The 27,471-nt window shown below is 40.1% G+C and overlaps 3 protein-coding genes across 3 annotated transcripts in view; 2 read left to right on the top strand and 1 right to left on the bottom strand.

Moving 5' to 3' along the window:
- The first annotated feature begins 13,733 nt into the window (after nt 1-13,733).
- Nucleotides 13,734-15,199, top strand: LOC134194195 (uncharacterized). The gene has a single exon (XM_062663125.1). It carries the CDS (start codon nt 13,735-13,737, stop codon nt 15,133-15,135), a length of 1,401 nt encoding a protein of 466 aa, XP_062519109.1. The 5' UTR covers nt 13,734; the 3' UTR covers nt 15,136-15,199.
- A 198-nt stretch (nt 15,200-15,397) lies between these two features.
- Nucleotides 15,398-24,583, bottom strand: LOC134179609 (mitochondrial proton/calcium exchanger protein-like). The gene is made up of 13 exons (XM_062646547.1): nt 24,447-24,583; nt 24,357-24,384; nt 23,854-24,301; nt 23,333-23,476; nt 23,028-23,168; nt 22,616-22,819; nt 22,333-22,452; nt 19,188-19,319; nt 17,741-17,923; nt 16,978-17,178; nt 16,549-16,721; nt 16,341-16,482; nt 15,398-15,739 (listed from the first exon to the last, which is right to left on the bottom strand). The coding sequence occupies exons 1-13, from the start codon at nt 24,547-24,549 to the stop codon at nt 15,617-15,619; spliced, it is 2,142 nt and encodes a 713-aa protein (XP_062502531.1). The 5' UTR covers nt 24,550-24,583; the 3' UTR covers nt 15,398-15,616.
- Nucleotides 24,584-24,959: 376 nt separating this feature from the next.
- LOC134185045 (uncharacterized) overlaps nt 24,960-27,471 on the top strand; it is a 6,000-nt gene continuing 3,488 nt past the window's right edge. Inside the window, exons 1-3 of the mRNA XM_062652829.1 lie at nt 24,960-25,155; nt 27,084-27,127; nt 27,179-27,467. Of these exons, the coding sequence (XP_062508813.1) occupies nt 24,960-25,155; nt 27,084-27,127; nt 27,179-27,467 (529 nt within the window). The remainder of the gene's footprint in view (nt 25,156-27,083; nt 27,128-27,178; nt 27,468-27,471) is intronic.

The following is a 27,471-nucleotide window of genomic DNA, read 5'->3' as shown; positions in this document are numbered from 1 at the left end:
CTAAGTAGGAGCTATGGGCCGTGCTATGCAATCTCCGAGAGCCTGGCCAGGAGGTTGCAGGAGCACCGACTGCAACGCCAACTGTAATACTACAAGGACCCAAGTGGATGATGGACTTTGTGCAGTCAAGGGCCTTTGCCAAACCAGTCAATGACCATGTACTCATTTATACTCCTGAGTCGAAAGAGGCAACTGTGTTTAAGTTTGTTACTCACGGAATTTACGCCATAGCTCGCCATTACTGTGACTTAAACCTGCACCCCTGCAAGGTCCCGGATGTTTTCCCTCCATATAAGATGACTCTATAACCAACTGAACTATCACACCACACATGCACACACACACACACACACACACACACACACACACACACACACACACACACACATCAAGCTGTTGACCACTGTGCTGTACTACCTTAATCACATTATCCACTATGAGTAAACCATCCTTGTCATCATCCAGCACTTCACATATCCGCTAAATCTTCTTCTCATCTAATGTTTTCTTTTTTGTTCTAATAGCATTTTCTAGCTCTTTCGTTGTCATTATGTCACCTCTACAGGCAAGACGTACTTACAAGTAAAATATATATGGCTGTTTCAAACAGGTCCTGTCTCGTAATTACACTGTGACAGTTGTGTCTTGCTCCTCCACTTGCTGTCGAAGTTTCTTCAGAGTGAAATCAATTTCATTGATCATGTGGTCAAATCGCCTTTCGACACGCGATGCAGAGACTGATTCCTCTAATTGTTCATCAGATAATACAGAACTACACTCAGCCTTCAAGTCAGCTACATCCTAAATATGACATATCACTTACTGTAGACACAAAAGGTACACAGACAAACAGGCAGACAGACAGATTGCTAGGGTCAACTGTAGCACATCGTGTATTGTTTAGTTTGATTTAGTCTGTAATAGTTCTGATTTATGAAAATATAATACCTTTGACAGACAGACAGACAGACAGACAGCAACTACGGATGGAGCTGCAGCAAAAAGAAGAGAAGACATCAAACATAGCAAATATTCTCAAGAGCAGTTGCCTGGAGGGTACACTCCTACCCTTATTCCACTAGTTTTCGAGCACTTTGGTGGGTGGGGAGAAGAAGCATCAACGTTCCTCAATAAACTTTCCAAACTATATAGAGATGAAGAAGGAAGAAACAATCCCTCAGATTTTAAAACACATTGGAGAAGACGCTTGTCAGTACAACTTCAGCGTTGCAATGCCTCGGTGTTGGCTAGAAAGATGATCAGAGTAACATATGGACAGAATACTGACCAGAGTTTAGATGTTGTTCAACTTTCAATTCAGTAAACTAAATTTCGGTTTGTAGGCTCCGTAGGGGAGCTTTTTAATGCTAATTGTTATTTGTGTAATTGTAATTGTAGTTGTGACACTTGTTGTTCATTAGCTGTTACTTTAGTTTCACCTGTATTAGCTTTGATGTATAAAAATATATGAAAATTTGACAGACAGACAGACAAAGAGACAGACAAATAGAAAAAGACCGTAAATTTAGTAGAAGTAACTCAATCCACCTTATTCACATGCCTACTCTATCTGCTTACACTCTGAAATTCCTCTCTGTCTTCTTTCAGCTTCTCGAGCGAGATCTCTTTTTCCGGACAGTGGCTTTTTAAGAGACGACACAGCATCACTGATATCACGAAGTTCCTTTCTGGACAATAAGACTTCGTCTGCAGAGGTTTCAACAAAAGATGCTGACGAAACAGCAACACCAATTTGATGGCGTCAAAACATGAGCCACGCCCTAGCAAAGACGAAATGTCAACGATGAAATTAGCTACCAATTACTAAATAGTAAACACTGACAACTACACAACACGTCGCATTACTGACAAACAAGCGGCTCTAGTAGAAAGACAAACAAACACACAAAGAAACTACCAGCCAAACAGAATTTATTTAATTAATTGACTAATGGAACAATGATGGACAAACTTCTCATTTAGGAGGGTTAAAATTAATAAAAAATGTTTAAATTTAAACAAGAAACAAAGTATAAAAAATTACAAAAATTGCAAAAATAAAAATTAAACAATAAATAAAAATAAAGAGAAAATATGAAAGAGCAAAAACATAAAAATTTAAATGAAAAATTAAATTCAAATAATAAATAAGAATAGAAAAATAAGTAATAGAAATTAATAATAAAAAAGATAAAATATATAAATAAAAATTAAAAGTAAATGAAAAATACCATTATATATATATATATATATATATATATATATATATATATATATATATATATATATATATATATATTAAATATGTGCCTATTGTGCTCACCCGCCAGGTTGGTGGGCGCCCAGACGGGGTAAGACCCCAATTGCCCATCATGCAGGTGCATAGCGACACATAATATAAAGACATACATAATAAGACTTAAAACAATAACAAACAAACAAACAAGTGACAAACACAAGGCCCAGAGAGAATCAAATACACAGACAGCAGCTAGGCATCCCAATACACACAAATTGATAAGCAAACTACCACAAAACTAAATGCTAACTACCATACAACAACAAATGCTCTACTTTGAGTTCTTCCTGCTCTGCAGCTGTTGCTGATTTGGCTTCTTATTTCTTGATTTCTTTGGTCTTCTCTTCTTCCTCTTCCTCCCCGATTCTCTCTTCCTGCTTTATGACGACTTTCAATCGCTTTCTGTTGTCCAAAGCTGCTCCTTCTATGTCTTTAGCCTCTATTTCAGCCTCCTCAACCTGTTACAACAAAGCCACTGCCAAATATTTCAAAAAAGAGTAAGGAAAACTATGAATAGATAGACTTCAATGTGTACAAAGTACAGACATATCAGACATACATCCAAAAAAGAAAAGGCACGGCTGACTGACCCCCTGATTGACAGAAACAGAAACAGACACAAAGACGGACTAACTATTCAACTAAAGCAGACAGACAGGCGGACAGACAGAGAGGTAGATGGAAACACAAACAGACAGACAAGCAGACACACAGGCAGGTAGGCTGACAGGCAGAGACAATCGAATATAGTCTTTCAGCTCCTTTGGGCCTTGAAAAATATGTTTTTAAAAATGTATTTGACGTTTGAGAACACTATTAGCAATCTCTAGTTTGCGTTTCATTGTAAAGCTGTGATTTATGAGACAGAAAAATGGACAGACAGACAAAACAGACAGACAGACAGACAGACAGACAGGCAAGCAGTCTTCAAATACACCACAAACGAGAATCTCGCTATAGATATACGACATCTGATAACCGTCCAGACATAACAGTATACGATATTGAAGTAGGATCAAGCACAGATTTAGATATTTCCTTATACCACAAAACCAAATGCTAACTACCATACAACAACAAATGCTATTGGAGGGGCTAAATTTGCCTCGGACACCCACTAGAACATTTACATATTTCTACACCCATGTCATGTTTGTGGTAAGGACACTGCTGCAATAACTAAATGTACTTTTAAATAACTTGACAGTTAGGATTTAAAATAGTTAGATGCGCGCATTTGCTGAAGACTAGATAACCGCAACCAAGATCAGGCTGCCTAATAGCATCTGGGTAAGCAAGGCAGGGCGCCAAAAGTAATTTGAATTAGCGAGGATTCGGATTAGTGAGGTCCGGATTAGCAAGTTTCTACTGTCCGTTAATTCAACAGCTTTCGTAAGCAGAAAACTTTCGTAGGCATTGATGAAGTACAAAATTGTACTCACGACACGAGTTAAAGTCGATGGTCAGGGCATGACCGGGAGTCGTACTCAATAAATGTACTACGTACACTACGACACCCAACTCACGGTGGTTTCTCTCGCCTCTGCACTCCCCTCGCGTGCACGCCAACACGTGATACAGTAGACATTGGATCTAGCGACACGTACCTCTTGGAGGCTCAAAGACATGTCACTAAATCCGAAGTTGTGGAACCTTCAGTGTACATCTACAGTGCATGGACAGCCTTGAGAAGGGTAATTGGCAGTGTGATGTTGTTGAACATAGCCACTTTCCTGTGCAGAACATTGACAGAAAATCAAAACAAAATCAAAAGCACATCACCACGGGTAAGTATCTCCTAAGCGCCTAAGCATGTGTGTCATCTTTTGTCGGACTGTCTGGCACACATAACATGTAAGGATTGTATATGTGAAGTTTTGCTAAAATCGAGAGCAAAAAGAATTAGTAAGCATTTAACTTTAGTCAAGCTGAGATGGCATACGAAATTTAGGAAAGTTAGATGCTTACGAAATTTTGTTGATTTCCAGTATACCCAAAGATTATTTAGTACATATACAGAGTCCAAGCTGTCTCAATCCACACCAGAATTACTGCTATTAGGCAAACACAGTAATAATACAAGAACTAGCAAATGCTTCCGTATTCGCTCGTCATAAACCAGAACAACGGCGTCAAAGCAAATGTAAACTGATACGTGACTTGTCTTCACGTCACTTGTCTGCACGTGACTTGTAAAGAGCATACAGAAATAGCATGGAATCATTGAATTCACAGAAACAACTGCATTTTCTGAGTGTCATGTCTAAATACTCAAAACATTACATACATAGTTTACAGTCGATCAAAATGACTAAATATGCACTGAAGACTAAAAGTAAACTGTAAAGGTCTACGAGTGTGTTCACACCAGGCCTAATTATGATTAGTCTGGCGTTAGTGCACTATAGCTACTCTTTCACACCGGTCCTAATCATGACCAGTGTTACCGCCATTCTAACGCCGTAAAGAGCAGTATTACCACTCCATTAGTAGCGTTAGTGGTTGCACGTGACTTTGACACGTGAGGTAGTATATAAGAAGAACATGCTGCCGATGTTTTTGATGTGGTGTTGTATGTTTATAAGTACAAACGCAGCAACAATATGGCGACGTATACGGAAGCGGAGGCTGATGTCCACTACGTACGTTCCTGCACACGTGATAACTTCCTACCATCCCTGAAGAGGCTGCTGGAAAAAACAAACTAAATGTTTCTCTCTTCAAAACCTAAAAGCAATGTATTCGTCAAGAGAATTCTCGCGAATTCTTGCCGAATATGGCGGATGAAAACTGTCGAGGCTAATTAGACTCAAGTGCCCACGTGATGCATTAATCATAGTTAGCGGTGTGAACGCGCTTGCGTTAATGTTGGCCTAATCAGAGTTAGTCCAGATGTCGGTGTGAACACGGTCTAGGTGTAGGTCCATCAATTCCGTTAAGTAGCTGCAAAAGGAAAATTACTGAAGTCAAAGGTTTAGAGTGTATCATTGTAGTTAAAATTCAAATCAAATCATACAGAGAAAGACCGCAGTCAGAATGGCAGACAGTCAATATTACTGTGTATCTATACAGGAAACCTACAACAGCTTCTCTGCATGCATAAATAGATGCGAATCTGCATGATGAGACTGATAGGCAAAGCAGCACAGCTACGTCTGTTCTCAGACTCCAATTTTTGAAATTTCATGGTCTCTGACCTGCTAGATCTGATAACAGACGAAAATACCACGTCATAGACCTACATAAACGACAAAATATCAGCATGAAGTTATGATATTATATTTCATAACGATAGTGTCTAGCTTCTTATCATACAATATGGCATGCTGCTGCTGCTGCTGCTGCTGCTGCTGCTGCTGCTGCTGCTGCTGCTGCTGCTGCTGCTGCTGCTGCTGCTGCTGCTGTTGACGATCATATAAGGCTGCTTTGCGCAACTGTATCGCCTCAGCTGAATTGGATACTCCAAGAAGAGCGATAAATACCTCTCCCAATGCTGAAGAGTATAAATCGAAGTGAAAGCGCAAAGCAATGTGAACAGATAAAGAAGACCCTAACCTTTGAGTAGAGCTCTGCATACATCAGGATATATTTCTTTCCCAATTTCCATTATTTCTTTCTGTAGTTCTAAGCACATTTCCGTTTTTCCTAATTCTCTGTAGCACCTAGCCATTTGGCTTTTGCCTAAAATAAGCAGAATCAACACCCATTGACACTGGTAGTAAATTCAGACCATGTTATTACAATAAAAGTTACGTTTACGTACAAATTTCAACCAAAATTTTTGATGATGTTGGTAAAGACTGAGTTGCACGTAAAGCTTCTTCTGCTAATTTCAATGCTTCAGTAAGTCTGCCATCTGATCCACTGGCTTCAGTAATCTCCAACTCCGACTTTTCTATCAGAGCTACAAGAAATTAACAAACAAATCCTCAACAAGGAGGACATAATAATGACCGAAATCTCCAGCTGAACTTGCATATCAGGAATTAAGCAAAATACAAAATATACTGCATTATACGTCAATAGACTTAAATCTTTACTTTATTAACAATTCTTTAATTAGCTATAATGTGGAAATAGAAGGTCTATTTTGGGGAAACGGCAATCGTAGACTCGAGTACTAAAAACACCGTAATAAAGGTAAGCACATGACACAACTTGAAAAAACGTATGCTAGTGTACGCTATTGGGCCGAAGAAGAAAGGCTACATTAACTCAAATTCTCCAATATTTAGAAGAATAACTTGTTTGTAAGTAGTTAATTTTCTCCAGACTACATGACGCAAACAACAGTTTGAGGTCAATCAATACAAATTGAAAATTTGACTGCATTTTACTTGTAATATTAATAAATTACATCGCTCACCGATTATCAAATCACATTCCTCACCACCACTCAACTGTTTCAAAAAATTTAAGAAAACTTGCTTTGGTAACTTTTCAAAGTTCGCATCACGAATGTTTTCTGTCATTCTGCACGACACTAACAGATAAAGACAAACCTCTGTTGCAAGAAAACCCAACTGCAGTAGTAGTGTATTCATCAAATCAGCATTACTTTCGATACATTCAGTTGCAATGTGCTTGTTTGAATTTTTGATCAGAGAAATCAGCTCCATTAGGTAATCAGTAGCGCCTCCCTTGTTGTTATGTTTCCCACTGGAACGAAAGGCATTCCACAGCGCTACAACACAGTGTTGATTACATTGCCAAACTGCCACTAGATTTTGACTAAAAAACCAAATTTTTCCTAAAATACTGAAACTATTGTCAATAGTTTATAATGATGTTTATAAAACTAATATAATACGAACAAAATATTGATTTTTGTGGTAATGCAAAACAGCATAAACTAAAACTGTCAAAAATTCTACTTGATAACTATAGTATTTATTTCATGCAATCAAGAAAATTACTTATACCAAGCGGATCAAGACAACACGTTACGTTACATTTTTCATATAGTCATACATGCATCATCAATCATTGCAGCTTACCATCTCTTTGTTGTGTATACACTTTGCTCTTCTCGTCCGGTCCTAACTCGTCAATCATCTTCTTTGTTTCCAGTGACACTGCGAACGCCTTTTCTACTTTCATCGACTGCAAATGAACAGTGCTTAGCAAAGTTTTCACTAAATAATCCAAGTACAAACATTTATTACAAACAACACATTATATTATCAACACGTGAAGCTGCAGTCATACCTTTTATTAAGTAAATCAATTTGTCCTCGTCTGAACAACAGTGACAGTGGCGTAGAAGGCTATCCGTTTTTTCAATCAAAAAATAAGACATCTCAGCTGACTGATAAAATACAGAAGAACGACATGCTCGAATAGCTAGCTCTAAGCAAGCCATCGTCTTGATACCAGCTAGCAACACATTGTTAGCCAAAGAAAACAAGTGAGAAACAAGTTGATATGGTCCATCAGCTGAGAACGACAACAAGTCAATTTCATGATCAGGTACTTGAGTCAGCATATGTTTGCATAGCACAGTTAGTTTACGTTCAGTCTCATTAGGTTGCTGTTTGATGCGTTCTAACACCGTCGCCTGTACTAATGGATGAATATTTAAAGTGTAGCCTTTTTCTGTTTCATGAAATTCAACTAAGCTGTGCGAAGACAAAGTTGAGACACACAAACTGTACTCATACTTGGCAGCAGCATCAAATACAAGAGGAGAAACTAGTTTTGCTGGAATGTCCCTTGACGACAAAAAGGATGCATATTCAAGAAGTGACAATGCTTTTGGATTATCTCGTTTAACCAAGTCAATGTCCATCTGCCATGTGAGGTGAACATGACTGGAAGACAAAAACTCTCTCATATTTTTAACTACAGTTTTGTCAGTTTCTCTCATATTCAATCCATCAACATCCATGTCGGTCAACCTTTTCAAATCAGCAGGCTGACTCAAACGAGCTAGCAAAAGTTCTTCACGTAGACTACTAGCATTGAAGTAATGCAATAACTTGTTCAGATCCAATGCCAATGCCTCAAGTTTCACTTTTTCTGATTTCAACAATTTGTAATATTCATCATAACTAAGACGAGCCTTTCTCACATAGGTGCCTGCATGAGCAAGAGCAATTGGTAGCTTTTCTATGGGAGGCTCGATTGATAACTTAGTTATTGCTGCTGTTTTTTGATAGGGGGATGGTTGGCGACCAGACCATTTGGATAGAGCTGAAACAGCATCTTCATCTTCCAAACAACCAAGAGGGACAACAGCACTTACTTGCTGCAACGCTGAACAATCATCACATCGAGTTGTGATCAACACATGAACAAGAGAAGACGAGCGGGGAAGAACTTCAGGCAAGAAAGAGAGATCATCTGCACCATCATAAATCAACAGCATTTTGTGATGCTTGTTGACGTAATCAAGCAGCACTTCATTGTTAACTTCTAATGAATTCTTGCTGATGTTTTCAAATTGACTTTGTCGACATGCAACAAAAGTTGGACACAACACTGAGAGCTGTAATGAAAAACTGTGGTAACTTGTTGACACAATATTAATCTATGTAGATGTGCTGACTTACATTGTATATGACTGAGCTTGTAAGTGTCGCCCATGATTCTGCATTAAAATATAGTACTCCATCACTATACAAGTGTTTCCATAGCAACGCATATTTAGCAGTAAAAGATGATTTTCCTATTCCACCCATTCCTTTAACCACCTATATGCAATACAAAAACAATATTGCCAACATCTTAATCATAATCTTATTACCTAGTTTGTACATACCACACAACCAAACTTCAATTCCGTAGACACATCTGGAGGATTTCCTCCCCACAGTGTGTTGGCCAAGTCATTCAATTGTATCCTGCGCCCACAAAATTGTTTTTCTTCCATTAGCTGAATAGGAAAAATTGTGTCTAAAACAAAATAAATATTACAATTTAGTATTAAAGGTTATTCTATAATATAGACCTCGTAATCAACAGTAGATATCTATTCAATAACCTAGCACAACTGCAATCCGTATAACATTAAAGCACAAGTAAAACAATGACAAAACCAGACTTTCAGTTAAACTTAGTTATTGCAAAAACTGTACCGCAGCCTAAAACTAGGATAGATAATAATAAATAAAACTTTAAAGCCACAATATTTATTGCCCATATTCTTAGTTTAGTTTTTGTTATCAACATCTACAACATTGACTACTTACTGTTAACAGCTTCAGCTTCATTCTTTTCTTCAATGTGTTTCATCGCCTTCTTTACAATCTCTATCTTTGCATTGTCTCTAAACTTGAACTGCCATTTGAATAGCATGCTATGTGCTTGCTCTCTCTTCGTATGAACCTCCAATTCTACCATTTCAATATCATCATTGCTCAATTTCAGAAGTTTAGCCACATCACGCCAAGTGCCACCCACAATAGCAGACAAATCAAACAGATGACTTTCCCTTGACCAACAACCTACAAAATTACATAATATACATTTGAGTTCATAGGTTGCACTCTGAACATCACTACTTACTGATGACAGACTTCTTTTCAGTGATAAAATGCCTCAAAAATGCAGCTGACGTAGAAGCAGCATAAGGTTCATAATAGCTCAGCTTGCTGGCCTCGGTACCATAATTAGATATTCCTTTCATCACAGCTGGCAATCCTGGGCTGAAGCTGTCTGTTGCTTGTTCCATGAAGAAATGAGCTTCTCTATCAATAGCTTTGATGTCGTGATCTGCCATACGCAGCCTCACTTCTTTCATTTCTGTGTCAAGTTTCTCAGTCTCCATTGACATTGATCCTATCGATGCAGCTATAACAGTAATGGTATTGTCTTCACAAGGAAATTCGACTTGGTCATGAGGATACAGCTCCCCCGCTGTAGTTGACTTGTATTCTCGAGTTCTACGTTCTGCATACACCAATGGTTCTTGCTGTTTCTGCATATTCTCCAAAGTCTCGTTGATGTTGACTTTAGTGAGGGTTGGAAGCTTGTCCACCACATTTGTTAGAAGCATCTTCTTCGCAATTGGCTGTTTGTTAATAACACACTCCAACAACAAGTCCTTTACATATCGTGGACTAGGACGATATAATTCAGCAGGAACATACGACAACCACTTGCGATTCTCTCTTGTCTGGACAAGCTCATTTAATGGCGGAAACAGCTTTTTGTTCAATTCTACGTAGCGAGCACGAGATTGAACAGTTCCATCTGCCTTCTTCAATCCCTCACATTCCGTTGCCGTTCTCTTCGCCACCACAACTGTCCCATACTCTATTCCTCTATTTCTGTCTTCTTCTCCTGAACAAATGCCCGTCATTGCAATCAAACCAACAGAGAAATCTTTTGCCAAGTGGGCAACAAGCTTCACAGTTTCAATGCCACCACATTCAACCTGAGCTACCATGGCAATAGTAAATGGCAAACCGTTCCATCCACGACATAAACGGATGTTGTAAGGAAGATCCGTGTGAGCTCCTTCAAATGTGCTGCTTGTTTCGTGCTGAAACACATCAAGTGCAGCCTGGAGATCTGACTCCCGAGGGCAAACAATTAGCACATCAAAATAATCTCGTTTGGCCATCTCAACAGTAATAGCACAATACAACAGAACAACAAATGTTCAATAAGTTGCTGGTAACTTCAATCTTCACTCGCATATGTTTCTTCTCTCTGCATAATTAATTTATAAGCACCATGTGATAAACATCGCTTATGAACATAAAACATGCTTCAGTTCAATGGAAAACAAAGGCAATATACAAGCCCTGCAAATTGAACATATACAATACAAGTATCAACGTGTGTAGATCGACATCAACCATACAGCCACAGTCTCGAGACCAATCTCGTTGTGCGTTGGACGTTCCTGATTTAATCCTCAAACGAGACTGATCACGAGACGACACTAACCAAACAACAGAGAGAAATGTAATCACAAGCACTTACAGCATAACACACTAGTTTCCATGGTACAGTAAGTTTCTATTCCCTTCAAGTTCGTCTGTGTCTACCGTTGACTTCGCCTATCCCCTAGGGCAAGAACGACGTCACGGACTGTGGAGCGTCACGTCATCCTTCTAAGGCGACCAACCAATACGTTTTACGGAAGAAAACACGAATTACAGTAAACTGTCATCAAAACTCCCTGCAGCGAATAAACAACTCATAAACGTCGTGCAGATGTATTCCCAGCCGCACCTATACTCGGGTTCTACTGCTTAAATTATAATTCTCACTTCTCACCTTAGGGCTAAGCCTTGGATCTCTCCGTAACGACTTGTTGCGATTCCTTTGATCGAAAGCGCACAATCACCAAACGTATTGCATCACACCGTTAGCTAATGCCTTTCACTCCTACTTCAAACCACAGATTGGCCTTCCTCGTCAACCCTAGGCCTCCTACGACTTTGCACCTTCTGTCTAAACGCAATAATATGTATATCTATGGCTCTGTTTACTCTTTGGGTAAACTCATGCCTCGCTACTATATGCTGTATGGTACTGTCACTACAGTTTCTAGACTTTCTAGCCTCGCAATCTACTTGGCATCATTGTAGCAGCACATGCGTCGCTCTACAGAGCATCACGGCAAAAGGAGCTAAAGACGCTGCACGTGCGTGTCAGCGAGAGGTGTTCCTTAGATGGTATCATTATCACTGCGCTACAAGTCGATCAACAAGGATTCTAACAACAATCCTGCCAACTCTCCCTCATAACGTGGGAGATTCCCGCTTATCAGGCAGGCCTCTTGCGTGTCCACATTCGGAACAAATCTGCCGCACACTAATTCCTTAATTAAGACCGCATGCACGAGGTAATGAGTGTGCCCTTCGTCCTTCGTGAGGAGTGGATGTGGTAGGCTTCATGTACATGTATGCATGCTAATATTTAGCAAAGGCTTGCTATATATAATATACCAGTTACGCAATATTGTGATTTGGTGAATGTCACTGTCACAATCAGTTATGACATTGGCGCACGCACACGCACACACACACACACACACACACACACACACACACACACACACACACACACACACACAACTCAGGATTAACGACCTATTATAGTATGATCGTTCAACAGGCCCATGTGCAATGATAGGGCCAATGCATGTCACATGAAGCTGTATATAGCTAATAGCTACTTGAAGCGTCGAGAACGCATGGAAAAGATTTAATTCATGACACAACATAGAGCACTTGCATATGTGAGCTTGTAGTGTACCGACTGTTATACTGACAGCCCCTTGAATTTCCAAGCCATTGCAAAATAGTCAAAACAGTAACCAGTGTTCTGCCCAGGATTTTTGGAGTGATGGTCGAGTATCTGCAGCATTAAGGGCGTGGTTTATTTCGGACAAGAAAGTGCCAAAAAGAATGTATAGCGCTGTTGATGGTCTATTATCTAAAAAAGCAGACTAAGAAACCTCCAACTTCTGTCAACAGTTAGAGAACTATGTTGCCCAGTCTCATGTTTATACCATGGCAAGGCTAGACGTCTTGGAGCAAGTAAACCACTAGCTATAATATATAGTGGTGGTCGGGACATGTGGAGTGACGGTCAGTGTTTGCCGAGTAATGGTTGGGCCCGACCGCCTCCAACCACCGTGGGCAAAAACCTTGAGTAACATCCAATAGTAGAAGTTCCAGCTACCGTTGTAACCAACACAGTTGCACTACGTGCCACTACCGTTGACTCAACTACAGATCATCTGATAGTTGCCTGAGGCACCAGAAATAAGATGCCTGAACCACATTTGGGCATGCCCACTAGAGGTGCTGCATCTGGTTGCTGTTTGTACAGTAGGTAAGACCCCCTCTATAAGTAGGCCAAAATCATAAATCACAATAAGCAACAGATTACAAATCTTACTGATTAAGTAGGATATTCCATGCAGAAAATGAGTCTACCGGTTGGTTTCTTCTCCCTCCTACTTCTTTCTCAGTGTGAGATCTGGCATTTTAATTTTTGGAGTATGAGGTCCCTTTACACGTGGCAATACACGTGACACTAATTTCGTACACAAGAGCATATACACGTGTAAGTAAAATAGTAGTAAGCACAAAGAAATTGAATAGTTGAGATTTTCGTATAAAATAATTGAAACATATATTAAAAAATACTTTTTCCGATTAAACTCACCAGAGTGGCAGTCCGGTACAACCCTTTCAGTATTACACTGCAAGCTGCGACTGTGAGACGTACTGTACCCGTGCAACGTCTCTAGAAATCATGAAAGAACAGAATGTCAAACAGTTCCCATTCGTTGTGGCAGCTAGCAAACAAAATACCGTTTTTCAAAGTCCTTTCCCTCTATAGTAAGAGTTTCTGCCAAGACTTCCTTTATCGTTGAGCTGAACCCGTATGTGCCTTGGAACCCTAGACAACATTGCGCATCTCACACAACCCGGAGAGTGTTAGCTAGCTAATCAACATGGGGCTTCAGTATGTCAAATGAGAGTGATTATCTACTAGCAGGAAACAGTAATACGGGTGCAGACCGTGCAGTGTCCAACGATGACCGCATTCGTCGTGTGATGTCTCTCCTTGTTTGTGCAGTCTATGGATTCGCTGGTGGAGTCCAATACGTGACTAGCTATCTCATCCACCCAATACAAACTGCCTGCTCTCCTCCCTGGTCGTCTTCTGCGACAGTCTACGGCAGCTCGGCACTGGCAGTCGGTTGGATAGCCAGTGGCTTCTTTGCATCCTGTCTGACCGGATTTGTAGGAATTCGATGGATCATGACTGCAGTCATCATGCTGGCTGCTGCTCAAGGAATTGCTGGAGTCTCAGTCATTTTTTGTAAAGAGATGAATGTAATTGGAGAAATTCTTTACATTTCTATGTTTCCATTAATGGCTTTTGGAATAAGTACAATTTTCATGATTATGGTTGAGCTGGCAATACGTCGGCTACCTGATAAACCAGGATTTGCTGGAGCCATCTTTTGCGTTAGCTCTGGATTTGGGAGCCTTGCTAGCAGCCAGATTGTAATCGGTTTGCGCACTCTGTTTGCTAGCGTTCACATCAATGAAGGAACGATATTTTTATGCTTGGGTCTGTTTACTGTGATTTTGTTGTCGCCGTGGCTACCGGTCATCTCGACTTCTTTCGTGCCGAGAGACAAGACCAAGACATCCATTACTAAGGAAACGAATGTTTATGAGGAACAAAAGAAGTCGATGAACGTCATGATGCTGGGCTACTACGTGCTTTTTTGTGTGGTCATTCTGTGTGCATATATTCCCGTAATGGGAGTAATTGTCTATCAAGAGCCTCTTATGTTAGCCATCTGGACTACTAGTGATCCACCCGTGAGCTTCCTCGCTGCCATCTTGATGGGATCGTATGTTACCGGTCGTGTATTGTGCCTCATACTATCAGACAAAATTGGTCTAAAAAACATAATGCTACTGGCATTCTTTCTCTCAAGTATTCTATTTCTTGGACTTGCTCTCTCAATCATTCTGAAGACGAAGGGAGCACAGAGTAGATATCTGGGAATGTTTTTCCTTGCAGCCTATATGCTGGTAAATCCCATCTACAAAGGTTCTGCAGGAGGGCTGTGCCACTATTTGTATGGCCCTGCAAGACGATCATTTACATTGGGTTTGTACACAATAATGAGTGGATTAGGAGGAATAATGGGTCCACTCATTGTCAATGGGACCTATAGTGGGTTTGGAAACTATAAACCGTTCTTGATGGGATCCTCTGTAGTGTCAATAATTGGCTTGGTTTCTTTATGGTTCATTAGGCCAGTGCAGACAGTTAAGGCAGTGATGTCTTCTAACAGTGACAGTTATTCTTGTGCAGAATTAGAGACTCAATCTGATAGACTGTGAAGTGTAGTGATTTAGTGAATATTAAATATTAATTTCATGTTTGTGAATAGAATGGTTGCTGAAGGTGTTGGGGGTACAGATTTGGTGTCGATCTTCTTGTGTGTGTGTGTGTGTGTGTGTGTGTGTGTGTGTGTGTGTGTGTGTGTGTGTGTGTGTGTGTGTGTGTGTGTGTGTGTGTGAAAACTTCATTGAAACCAATCATAAGGAAATATACCTTACTGTGCAGTACCCATGCAAATTTGTGATAGACAAAACATTTACGATTGATAAACAATGTTGTGTGTATTGAAAATCGCATATTACAAGTAACTCTAGATCTATCTCAATTTGTCCAGTGTCATCCATATGTGATCCATGTTTTCAGTCTGTGCTACCATTCAGAGGGGTTAGTAATAAATACGTATATCTATTACATTTGATTGCAACACCGACATTACATATTAATCATCTTCACAAAATAGATACAAATGAAACTTGCACATCATGGGCTTTTCCCTTGTAAACTTTTGGTATTGACTTGATTTTCTTTCTTCAGTAAAGCCATCATGCTGGAGACTTGTGCAGCTTTGAGGTCAGTATCCTCGCGAGCAATCAATTCGATTACCTAGGTACGTAGATATTAACATTTTTGACTTGTTCCTATTAAAAAACAAACACACACACACACATACACACACACACACAAAATGGCAAATGGATAAGGAGCTGCCGTTTACGGTTATGCCCCCAGCCAGATGGCTGGGTTCCTGTGCACTAAGTAGGAGCTATGGGCCGTGCTATGCAATCTCCTGGAGCCTGGCTAGGTGCTTGTAGGAGCGCCGACTGCAACGCTAACTGTGGTGTGGGCACCTGAAATCCCACCAGAACTCCAGTGACTGATGAACTTTGTCGCAGTCGGAGGCATTTGCCACCCCAGTCAATGACCAGGTACTCATTTATACTCCTGAGTCGAGAGAGGCAATTGTGTGTGAGTTTCTTACGTATGGATATTACACCATAGCTCGCCATCACTGTGACTTGAACCTGCAACCCTACAAGGTCCCAGATGTAATCCTTCCATAAGATGCACACACACACACACACACACACACACACACACACACACACACACACACACACACACACACACACACACACACACACACACACACACACACACACACACACACACACACACCAAGCTGTTGACCATTGTGCTGCTCTACCTTAATCACATCATTCACTCTCAGTGAACCATCCTTGTCATCATCCAGCACTTCACATATCCGCTGAATCTTCTTCTCATCTGATGTTTTCTTTGTTATTCTAATAGCATTTGCTAGGTCTTTCGTTGTCACTATGTCACCTCTACAGGCAAGACGTACTTACAAGTACAATATATATGGCTGTTTTCAAACAGAACTGGTCTCTTACACTGCAACAGTTGTGTCTTGCTCCTCCACTTGCTGTCGAAGTTGCTTCAGAGTGGAATCAATTTCATTGATCATGTGGTCAACTCGCCTTCCAACACGCGATGCAGAGACTGATTCCTCTAATTGTTCATCAGGTGATACAGAACTACACTCAGCCTTCAAGTCAGCTACATCCTAAATATGACATATCACTTACTGTAGACACAAAAAATACACAGACAGACAAACAGACAGACAGACAGATTGCTAGGGTCAACTGTAGCATATCGTGTATTGCTTAGTTTGATTTAGTCTGTAATAGTTCTGATTTATGAAAATATAATACCTTTGACAGACAGACAGACAAACAGACAGACAAATAGACAAAGACCGTAAATTTAGTAGAAGTAACTCAATCCACCTTATTCACATGCCTACTCTATCTGCTTACACTCTGAAATTCCTCTCTGTCTTCTTTCAGCTCCTCGAGCGAGATCTCTTCTCCGGACAGTGGCTTTTTAAGAGATGACACAACATCACTGATATCACGAAGATCTTCTTTGGACAATACGACTTCGTCTGCAGAGGTTTCAACAGAAGATGCTGACAAAACAGCAACACCAACTGATGGAGTCAAAACAGGAGCCACGTCCTAGGAAAGACAAGATGTCACGATGAAAGAGCTACCAATTACTAAACAGTAAACACTGACAAATACACGACACGTCGCATACCTGACAAACATGCGGCACTAGTAGACAGACAAACAAACACACAAAGAAACTACCAGCCAAACAGAATTTACTAAATTGACTAATCGAACAAACATTCACTTACGTAGGTTGAACATTAATAAGAAACAAAAAAATTTAAAATTTAAAAAAGGAACAAACAATAAAAAAATAAATGAAAAATATAGAGAATTAATAATAAAATAAAAATTAAATTCAAATAATAAATAGAAATAGAGATAAAAAATAAAAAATTTAAAATAAAACTAAAAATATAAAAAAAATTAAATTCAAATAAAGAAAAATAAAGAAATAAAAAATTCAAATAAAAACTAAAATAACAAACAAATACACAAGTGACAAACACAAGGCACACACAGAGAGAATCAACGGACAGCATCTACACATCCCAATACACAATTGATAAGCACACTACTACAAACCCAAATGCCACCTACCACCCAACAACAACAAACGCTCTACTTTGAGTTCTTCCTGCTCTGCAGTTGTTGCCGATTTGGCTTCTTCTTTCTTGATCTCTTTGGTCTTCTCTTCTTCCTCTTCCTCCTTGATTCTCTCTTCTTGCTTCATGACAACTTCCAATCGCTTTCTGTTGTCCACAGCTGCTCCTTCTATGTCTTTAGCCTTTATTTCAGCCTCCTCAACCTGTTACAACAAAAGCACTGCAAAGCCTTTCAAAAAAAGGAAGGAAAACTATGAATAGAAAGACTTAAATGTTTACAAAAGTACAGACATAACAGACATACACACAAACAGAAAGACAGACTTGACTGACCAACTGACTGATAGAAAGGCAAACAGACACAGAGACTGACTAACTAATTAACTAAAACAGACAGAGAGGTAGACGGAAACACAGACAGACAGACAGGCAGGCAAACAGACAGGCAGACAGACAATCGAATATAGTCTTTCAGGTCCTTTGGGCCTTGGAAACGTGTTTTAGAAAATGCATTTGACATTTGAGAACACTAATAGCAATCTCTAGTTTGCATTTCATTGTAATAGCTGTGATTTATGAGACAAAAATGGACAGACAGACAGACAGACAGACAGACCGACAGACAGACAGACAGACAGGCCCCTGGAGCAGTGAAGTAATATTCCTATCAGCATCAACAGAGGGTTTGCTGCATAACGAAGAAAGCAAACAAAATCTGAGAAATACAGTACAAAACGTCTTCCTGGTGAAGAGGCTGTAACATTGGTTCCACTTCTTCTCGAGCATTTTGGACATTGGGGTCAACAAGCAGAAAAATATTTACATCAGTTGTCAATAAGGTCAACAGACGAGCACGACAAGAACAATAGTTCTCAGTTCAAGACTTACTGGAGAGAACGCTTATCGATTCAATTGCAGAAGTGCAACACAAGGATTATATACTGGAAAGTAGAGGGACTTGCACGTTAGATTGTTGAATATAGTCTTCCAGGTGCTTTGGACCTTGGAAATGTGTAGAAAATGTATTATACTTTGACAACACTATAGAGATCTGTAGTTTGCGTTTCATTGTAATAGCTGTGATTTATGAAAATATACTACCATTGACAGACAAAAGACAGACAGACAGACAGATAGACATACTCACTGACAAACAACAAAGCAACACACAGACAAACATACAGACAATCAGACAAAAGACAGACAGACAGACAGACAGACAGACAGACAGACATACTCACTGACAGACAGATAGACATATTCACTAACAAAAAATGGACAGACAGACAGACAGACAGACAATCACACACTTACAGACGGACAGATAGGCAGACATATTCTTAGACAACAAACACACACACAAACAGACAATCGTACAAATGGACACACAAACAGGCAAATAGAAAGACAAGCAGACAGACGGAAAAACATTGGAGCGTGTAAACAAAGACAACATGCAGGCAGTACCATTTCTTCCGGCAATGTTGACAGTACCACTTTCAGTTGATCTTCCGGCGGTAGCTTCTCCGGCAAGTAGAGAGCCCTCGACAACAGCAGCAGCGACGTTGGCACTTGCTCTTTGAGATGCAAGTCAAGCCACTGAACAACAAATACCCAAAGATTATTTACTACATTCACAAGAAGTTCATGCTGTATCAATCCACAATAAAATTACTGCATGCTATAGTCTCGTGTGTACTGACTAAGCCTCATGCTCAATGAGCTCACATAATTCCAAGCATCAATTTGCAGTCATTAAGAATGTATACACAAACAGTGGGGCTGGACTGTCTCCAGATTAAGCTTGATGGTAATACAAGTTAAGTTTACAAGATTCCAATTTTTAATAAGTAAATAAAAATTATAATTCTTACACACCAGATTCTGGACTGCAGTTCAGTGTTTGTAGAGAGACTGTGACTTACATATAGTTTCACATACAGTAGAACCTCGCTAATCCGTACAGCCCCGTGCCAAGCACTGTTTGGATTAGTGAAGTTGTTCAACTTATCAAAAATTCCAAAACGTGTAGCCTTGGAGGAACTGACTTTGCCTCAGACACCCAGACCACTAACGCATTTACGTATCTCTATAGACATGTCATGTTTGTGGTAAAGAACACTGCTGCACTGACTATGTGTACTTTTAAATAATGTGAGAGGCAGGATTTAACTTAGAATAGTTAGAACGAGCGTTTGCTGAAAACTAGATAACCGCAACCCAGATCAGGCTGCCCAATAGGATCTGGATACGCAAGGCAGAGTGCCAAAGGTAATTTGGATTAGCGAGGATTCGGATTAGTGAGGTCCAGATTAGCAAGGTTCTACTGTACTGTAATTCAACAAAATTTTGTAAGCAGAAAACTTTCGTAAGCATTGATGAAGTACAAAATTGTACTCACGACACAAGTCAGAGTCGATCGTCAGGGCATGACTGGGAGTACTATGTACACTACGACACCCAACTCACGGCAAAATCGCTCGCCTTCTGTACTCCCCTCGTGTGCACGCCAACGCGATACAGTAGAAATTGGATCTAGAGACATGTACTTCTTGGGACTCAAAGACATATCCCTAAATCCAAAGTTGTGGAACCTTCAGTGTAAATTTACAGTGCATGGACAGTCTTGAGAAGAGTAATTGGCAGTGTGAGTTTTTTGGACAGCCAATTTTCTGTGCAGAACATCGACAGAAAATCAAAAGAAAATCATAACCGCACCACCACAGGTAAGTATCTCCTAAGCGCCTAAGCATGTGTCTCATCAGGTGTCGAACTGTCTGGCACACATGACATGTCATGATTGTATATGTGAAGTTTCGCTAAAACCGAGAGCAAAAAATTAGTAAGCGTTTAACTTTAGTAAACCTGAGATCGCTTACAAAATTTACAAAAGTTAGATGTTTACGAAATTTTGTTGATTTAGAGTATACCCAAAGATTATTTAGTACATATACAGAGTCCACGTTGTCTCAATCCACACCAGAATTACTGCTATCAGACAAACACAGTAACAACACAAGAACTAGCAAATGCTACTGTATTCGCTCGTCATAAACCAGAACAGGGGCATCAAAGCAAATGTAAACTGATACGGTCTAGCGTGTGCTAAAGTCTGTTCCAGAATTAAAGTCAGTTGCGGCTTTGGCGAGTGGCTTAGGATACCTAACACCTTATAATGTAACAGATGCCCTGCTGTCGTAGCAATCACTTTCGGTGTCTCGTTACCTCTGTCGGCATATATTGCCAGTAAACAGCACAGAACAAAGCCGACGGTGCTGTAGAGCATCACATAAGCTCTAATTATCTCTGAAGTAATGCATCCTAAAAATGAGAGACATCTGTAATTAACTAAAGCAGATATAGAGCTTTCCAATGATACCCATATGACCTCAGTCCGTTTTACGGTTACACATCAGCAGCCCACTTTCGATTGTGACTGCAGATATACTTTAATTCTGGAACGGACTTTAGGTAGGCATGCTTATAAAGATTAGCGCACACTCTCTCTCTACCGCTGCCTTGTTCTCATGCGGCCAGACTCTTCTGTTGTGACTGCACAATGCTGAGAAAGGTAACAGCAGTTACTACTAGTAGTTATACTCCTAGATTACCCCTAAAAATGTATCCGTACACACTGCTAACGTAACTACAACTATATTAGTTATTTAATCAGTTACTCTTAAACCGGAAGTACTCGGTAATGGGTGACTGACATAAGTCCATTTTTAAAAAAATTGGTACGGCCATGGCTGTGTGGCTAATGCCCTTCCAATGCCCCTGTAGAAAGAAATGCCTTTTTTCTGGGTGTATACTAGGGCCAGGGCATCATTTTGGTATGAACATACCTACAATCTAGACACTCGGAACAGAAATACCACCTGCAACTATCTGTTTGAAAGATCAATGGTACTGGTATCGGTACAGTATCAGCATATACTCAGAGACATAACACCACACACACAAACCGAAGTACACAGTCCATCAACAGCATCAGTATCAGTAATGGCAACGAAGAAACAAGTCTAGCGGTAAGCACTTTCACTCAACACTGACACCAGCTCATCAAGCTCACACAGACGGAGACGAACGTTTTGCTGACACCATTTTGTTTATTCTTCGTATGCATAGTTTGACCGTATACTTGGGTACAGGCATTTCTTGGCAGAAAGTTATGGCCTGCTCCAGGGGTGTAGCGTGGCATAGGCTAGACAGGGCTATAAACACCCTATCGTTTGTAGACGTGGTCATAAAAATTGTGGACTGAGAAAAGCCAATGAAATGAGCATGCCAAAAAAGTGGGTGTGTCCAATAACATCTTGAAGTTTAGCCCCGCATGTCTAGATGTCAGGCTATGCCCCTGTCTACTTCACATAGCGTATAGACAGGTTAGGAATGGGCGATATAATAGGCGAATGAGGTATTAGGACAACAAGAAAACATCAGAAGAGAAGAAGGTCGCGCAACACTAACATAGCCTACAGACAGCTGACCCCTACACATTTTGAGTACAAGTCACGTGACTCTTACAAAGTCACGTGACTTATGGTTCATAACCGAACAAAATGATGACCACTTACAGACCTGACTGTCACGCAATCGTGTGCATGCTCACCTGGCTGAGCTGCGATCTCAGTCTATGTTCAGACATCCCGATGGCTCTCATGCCACGAGCTTGACACGCCGCCTGAAGCTCCGATTTAGTCAACGACGCCACACCCTCCTTCATTATCAGCTTCAAAAAACAGATTTCAGTCAACGCATGAATGCGGCCACAAACAAACAATAAGAAAATACAGTACAGTAAACAAGATGTAGTGACAAGCAAACAAATTAACAAATAAAATTTGAAATGAAAAAACTGTTGAAAATTAGCAAAAATCATTAATAAATTTTACCCTGTCATCAGCCTCTAGGTGTCGCAGCTTCAGTTTGAGTTGAAATCTGAGAAAGTTGCTTGTGCCAACTGGTTGTAAGAGAAGTAATTTACATAGTGCAATGAGTTGTGGGCGAGTGAGATTGTCGAGAGTTAGCTCATCTTCAAATAATTTAGAAAACTGTAGTAAATCGTCTGTGGCGATCTCCTCTCCTGTGGTACGCACCTGCATGTGAAATAGGTTGTCATACACGTAGACTTTCACACACGTACACACACACACACACACACACACACACACACACACACACACATGCACACACACACACACACACACACACGCACACACACACACACACACACACACACACACACACACACACACACACACAGAGTCAAACATGGTGTAACAATAACAATATGTATTTGAAAACCTTTTCAAAAAACTTTGCCAAGTCTGTGACAACTTGCTGCCTTTTTCCCGTCTTTGATTCAACTGCCATCTCCTCCACAGTTTCCTGAAGAAATTTTGCCATCTCAAGTTTAACTTTCAACTCCTTTTGCTTGCGTTCCTTCTACAAACACAAACACATTTAAAGTAACAACACAAAACGTAATCTCCACACCAGACACACAGACACAGACACAGACACAGACACAGACACAGACACACACACACACACACACACACACACACACACACACACACACACACACACACACACACACACACACACACCTTCTTTATTGTTGTCTGAAACGTGCTAGGTAACATACTAGGGAAAATGGCTAATACCACAGGTAGAAGAAACTCCATGAATGGAACAATAATAAAGACAGAAAACGGCACAAGCCGAAAAAGATCCGATACGGTCCTAATAAACTGCAAAGAGAGACACAGTCAATAGAAGAAAATAGCAATATGTCAGATATGTCACTGTCTGTCGACTGTTTCTGTCTTTCTGTGAAAGTAATAAACTGTCTGTCTGTCTGTCTGTCTGTCTGTCTGTCTATCTGTCTGTCTGTCCGTCTCTCTGCCTGTCTGTCTATTTGTCTGCCTGTCTGTCTGTACGTCTGTCTATCTGTTTGTCTGTCTGTCTGTCTGTGTGTCTGTCTGCCTGTCTGTCTGCTTGCCTGCCTGTGTCTTGAAATGCAACTTTCAGTTGACAGTCCAATTCCCTACTTCGACTCTCCTTTTCTGCTTAATAAATTAACTAATCTCTACTGTATTAATCTCTAAACACTTGCCTACGCTATTACCTGCTTCCGTTCTCGTCTCGTCAGTGTCTGTCCTTTCATCGATTTCCACAGCAATCGAGACGATATCTTAACATCATAGAACAACAACTTGAATCCGTTGTAATAATGAAGAGCTTCATGCTTCACTCTCTCCCACACACTCTTCTTCGCCACAACCTCCGTTTTGTCCACACTTGTCTTCGACTTTTTCGCTTTGATACTCTCTATCGCCTGTTCAACTGTCGATTTCGATTCTCCAATCGCAGTTTTCGGACCTGACAACACCGGAGAGGTGTCTAGTGGTCTCGAAATGATTCGTCCGTGCAAACTCAACGAATTCGATTCCTTCTGACTACGTGCGGAAGTATGATTAATAGGTGAATCGGTAGCCAAAAAACATGAAACAATAATACGGGGACTATAAACTCCATGTTGCCATAGTAACAAAGAATTTCGAGTAAAAATAGAACTAAAGATAACACGAACATATAGATTTTCATCAATTTGTAGACTTAACGGTGTACCTTGTAATACTTGACGCTCTGAAAGAAGCTAGAAACAGCGGTTTCGACGTTAACGTGCGTTAAGTGAAAAAGACTGCTTGACTGTCTTACTTCGGGAGATTACGCGTTGGCTGTATTGACGCGTTGACCGTACTGCGTGTCGTAGACCGAATCGTGGGGTAAGAATAATGACTGTGTTGACACTTGAAGACATGTCGACACGCCGAGTTCGCGTGTACAGACTCGGACGTCCAGACCGTTTTCGCGCAGTTAGTTAAGCGAGCGAAGCGAGTAAGTACAGGTATTAACTGCTGCTTTCCAAATTGCATTTCTAATGTCTTGAAAATCAAAACATCCACATTTTGTAATAGATATTTAGCGTACACTGACGTACGTTGACTCCTTTACTAGTGCTAAGAACTAGAGATTTAGGATATGTCACGTGACTTAGAATAATGTCACGTGACGTTAAACATAATTTACAGCATTTGTAAAGTATTGTTAATTTTTTTTACTTTACATGCATTGATTCTAACGTTTTAATTAATTTAGCGATATGTTGAGTTTCTGAGTGCGTACAGTACAAACCTACTATTTTGTTAGCGCGCGCTAACGCATTCGACAATGTTTGGCATACGAAAACAGAAGCGTAAATCAGAAGCCGCTAGTCAATCTAAACGGCAAAAGACGGACGCAGAGAACGAGGATATTTCTGAAAACCGATCTCCTTGCAAAACGAGTCCAGCTGGAACTTCTCGCTATCTACAGCCAACACCAAAGCGGATCGATCCTGAGGAATATGGTCAGGAACAGTTAGACGGTATACACGTGGTTTGGTAGAGTCAACGCATTGTTTGTTAGGTATTTAATTAATTAGAGTTATTAGTTACACTGTCAATGTGTTGTCAGGTCAGGTGTGTACCTAGCTGCTTTGGAGGACATGCAGGTGGACTGTGTATGAGCATGTGAATTGATCTCACTGAACTCTCAAAAATGCACTTTTTAGTGGGCGGAGCTGGATGAGCATAGGGGGCACATGTCCCCCCTAACTTTGAGCACAACCTTTAGTTTGTAAGGAAACAGTACCCTCGTTGTCCATGTATTCCAATGTCCTTTCACGCCTTGCCCAGGTCGAACTTCTTGGTCAATTTGATGCAAGTTCTTGTCTAATTTCTTGTAATTGACTGCAATTTCTTGAGATATGTTGCTTTATTTTTTAGCTGTAACTCTAACTATTTTCAGCATAATTTGCTTAACTATGCTCTTAAATTGTAATATTACTTTTTTCACAGTAGCAGTGTCAATATACTAGACATGTCAAGAATATTTTAAAGTTTGAAAATGGCCACTCTTATGTAAACAAGATTTTACAAGAAATTGGCTACATGAGGCTGCCATTTTGAAAGTTGTAAAAATATTCTTGAAATGTCTAGTATAAGGACACTGCTACTGTGAAAAAGTAACACAATTTAGGAGTATAGCTAAGCAAATCATAATGAAAATAGTTAGAGTTACAGCAAAATAATGAAGCAAGATATCTCAAGAAATTGGACAAGAACTTGCTTCAAGAAATTGGCCAAGAAGTTCGACCTGGGCAATTCAATATCTTGGCAGTCCTGACTTTGTTAGAGTCGAGTGTCCAGCCAGTCGTCCCCCAGGAGGAGAAAGACTGGCTGGACACTCAAGCCTATGACTTTGTAGGCACAGAGAGTTTTCGGTGTTTGGGGCAGGCAAACATTACAATCATGTGCAACGTAATTATGCTTTAGTGTATTTGGAAATAGTACAGTGAGGGCCATGGTCCCCTTGGTCCCATGGTTTGTACACTTATGCATTTCAGGAGTCTGTGTTTTGTTTATTCCTTTGTGATATGTATTAGATAAGTCGAAGGAGGTGAGTGACTACTGTAGGTACAGCTACATGGTGTTGCATGGGAATCAAATGAGTACGTGGCATGTTTACCCAACTGCAAATGTTGACCCTATGTCACAGTTTCCTGGGATGAGGCAAACATTTCTAACATTACCAGACTATTTAGCTACCTTCATTAGGCAATTATGGATACTAACTCTTCAATGAGTCAATGTCATGTGAATTTGTGCTCACTGGCCATTGAACATTGATAATGCAATATGACAAATTGTGAGTCAATTAATGGACATAGCCTTTGATATGTAGATACAAATATTTTTAGCTAGTGCAATAGCTACAAATTGGACACATGCATAAATAGTTTGAAACTAGATTTTACTGTGTAAAATTGTTATTAGCATGTATATCACAACGACATATATATGGATAACAAGTAACACAAAGGCCAACACGACTTGTGAATAGAAAGGAGGGTGCTCTGGCCTGGTAAGCCAGCTCTCTGGATTTCCTGTGCTATGGAATGATTTGGTGTACAGTATATCGCTGATGACCATTACTAAATACAGCGATGACCATTTGTGACTACAATTACTGTTACTCACAGTAATGCATTATACAACAAGATCTACACAGACTTTCAAAAAAATCAATAGAATTTGTCTAATAAATATTTGCATCTTTATGTTTTGTTGAACATGAGGTTTTGTAGATAAAATAATTTGAATGTTGTGTTAGTATGAACAACCAACATTTTTCATACTAGATCTTGATTTATACTTTTTCTTTGGCCTTTTAGTGCATGTACTTTTACATGTAAGTCAACTATAGAATTTATAAATAAATTAAAATTTAATTTGTCATGTTTTTATTGACTAGGTGTGAGCACACTAGGCCTAGTGAAATCATCACCAGACTCAAAGGTTTCCCCCACTTCAAATATTTCAGATTTCCATGTAAATGTTGTTTTATAGAAACCAGAGCACGATTCTCCTTCTTCTGTGAATAGTGGCCCGATCGTAGTTGACATTAATGAGTTTGGCAGTGCCAATAATGACCAGTCAAGGGAAGGAAGTCCCCCTTTATTTAGTGCCGGGGATGAGGAAGAGGAGATGATAACGCCAGTAAAGAAAGTCTGTGAAGGCGGCAATGGAGCCAACAAACGTCTTACTGGTGCACGGAAGCGGAAGAGTGGATTAAACAGACAGAAGCGCTCGATTAACAATGATGAGAAGTGCTGGATTAATGATGATGAGACTGCAGGTAT

Source organism: Corticium candelabrum, chromosome 1 (genome assembly GCF_963422355.1).
Source record: "Corticium candelabrum chromosome 1, ooCorCand1.1, whole genome shotgun sequence".
NCBI classification, from domain to species: domain Eukaryota; kingdom Metazoa; phylum Porifera; class Homoscleromorpha; order Homosclerophorida; family Plakinidae; genus Corticium; species Corticium candelabrum.
Note: the sequence above shows the minus strand (reverse complement) of the source record. Positions and strands in the feature narration are given on the sequence as shown.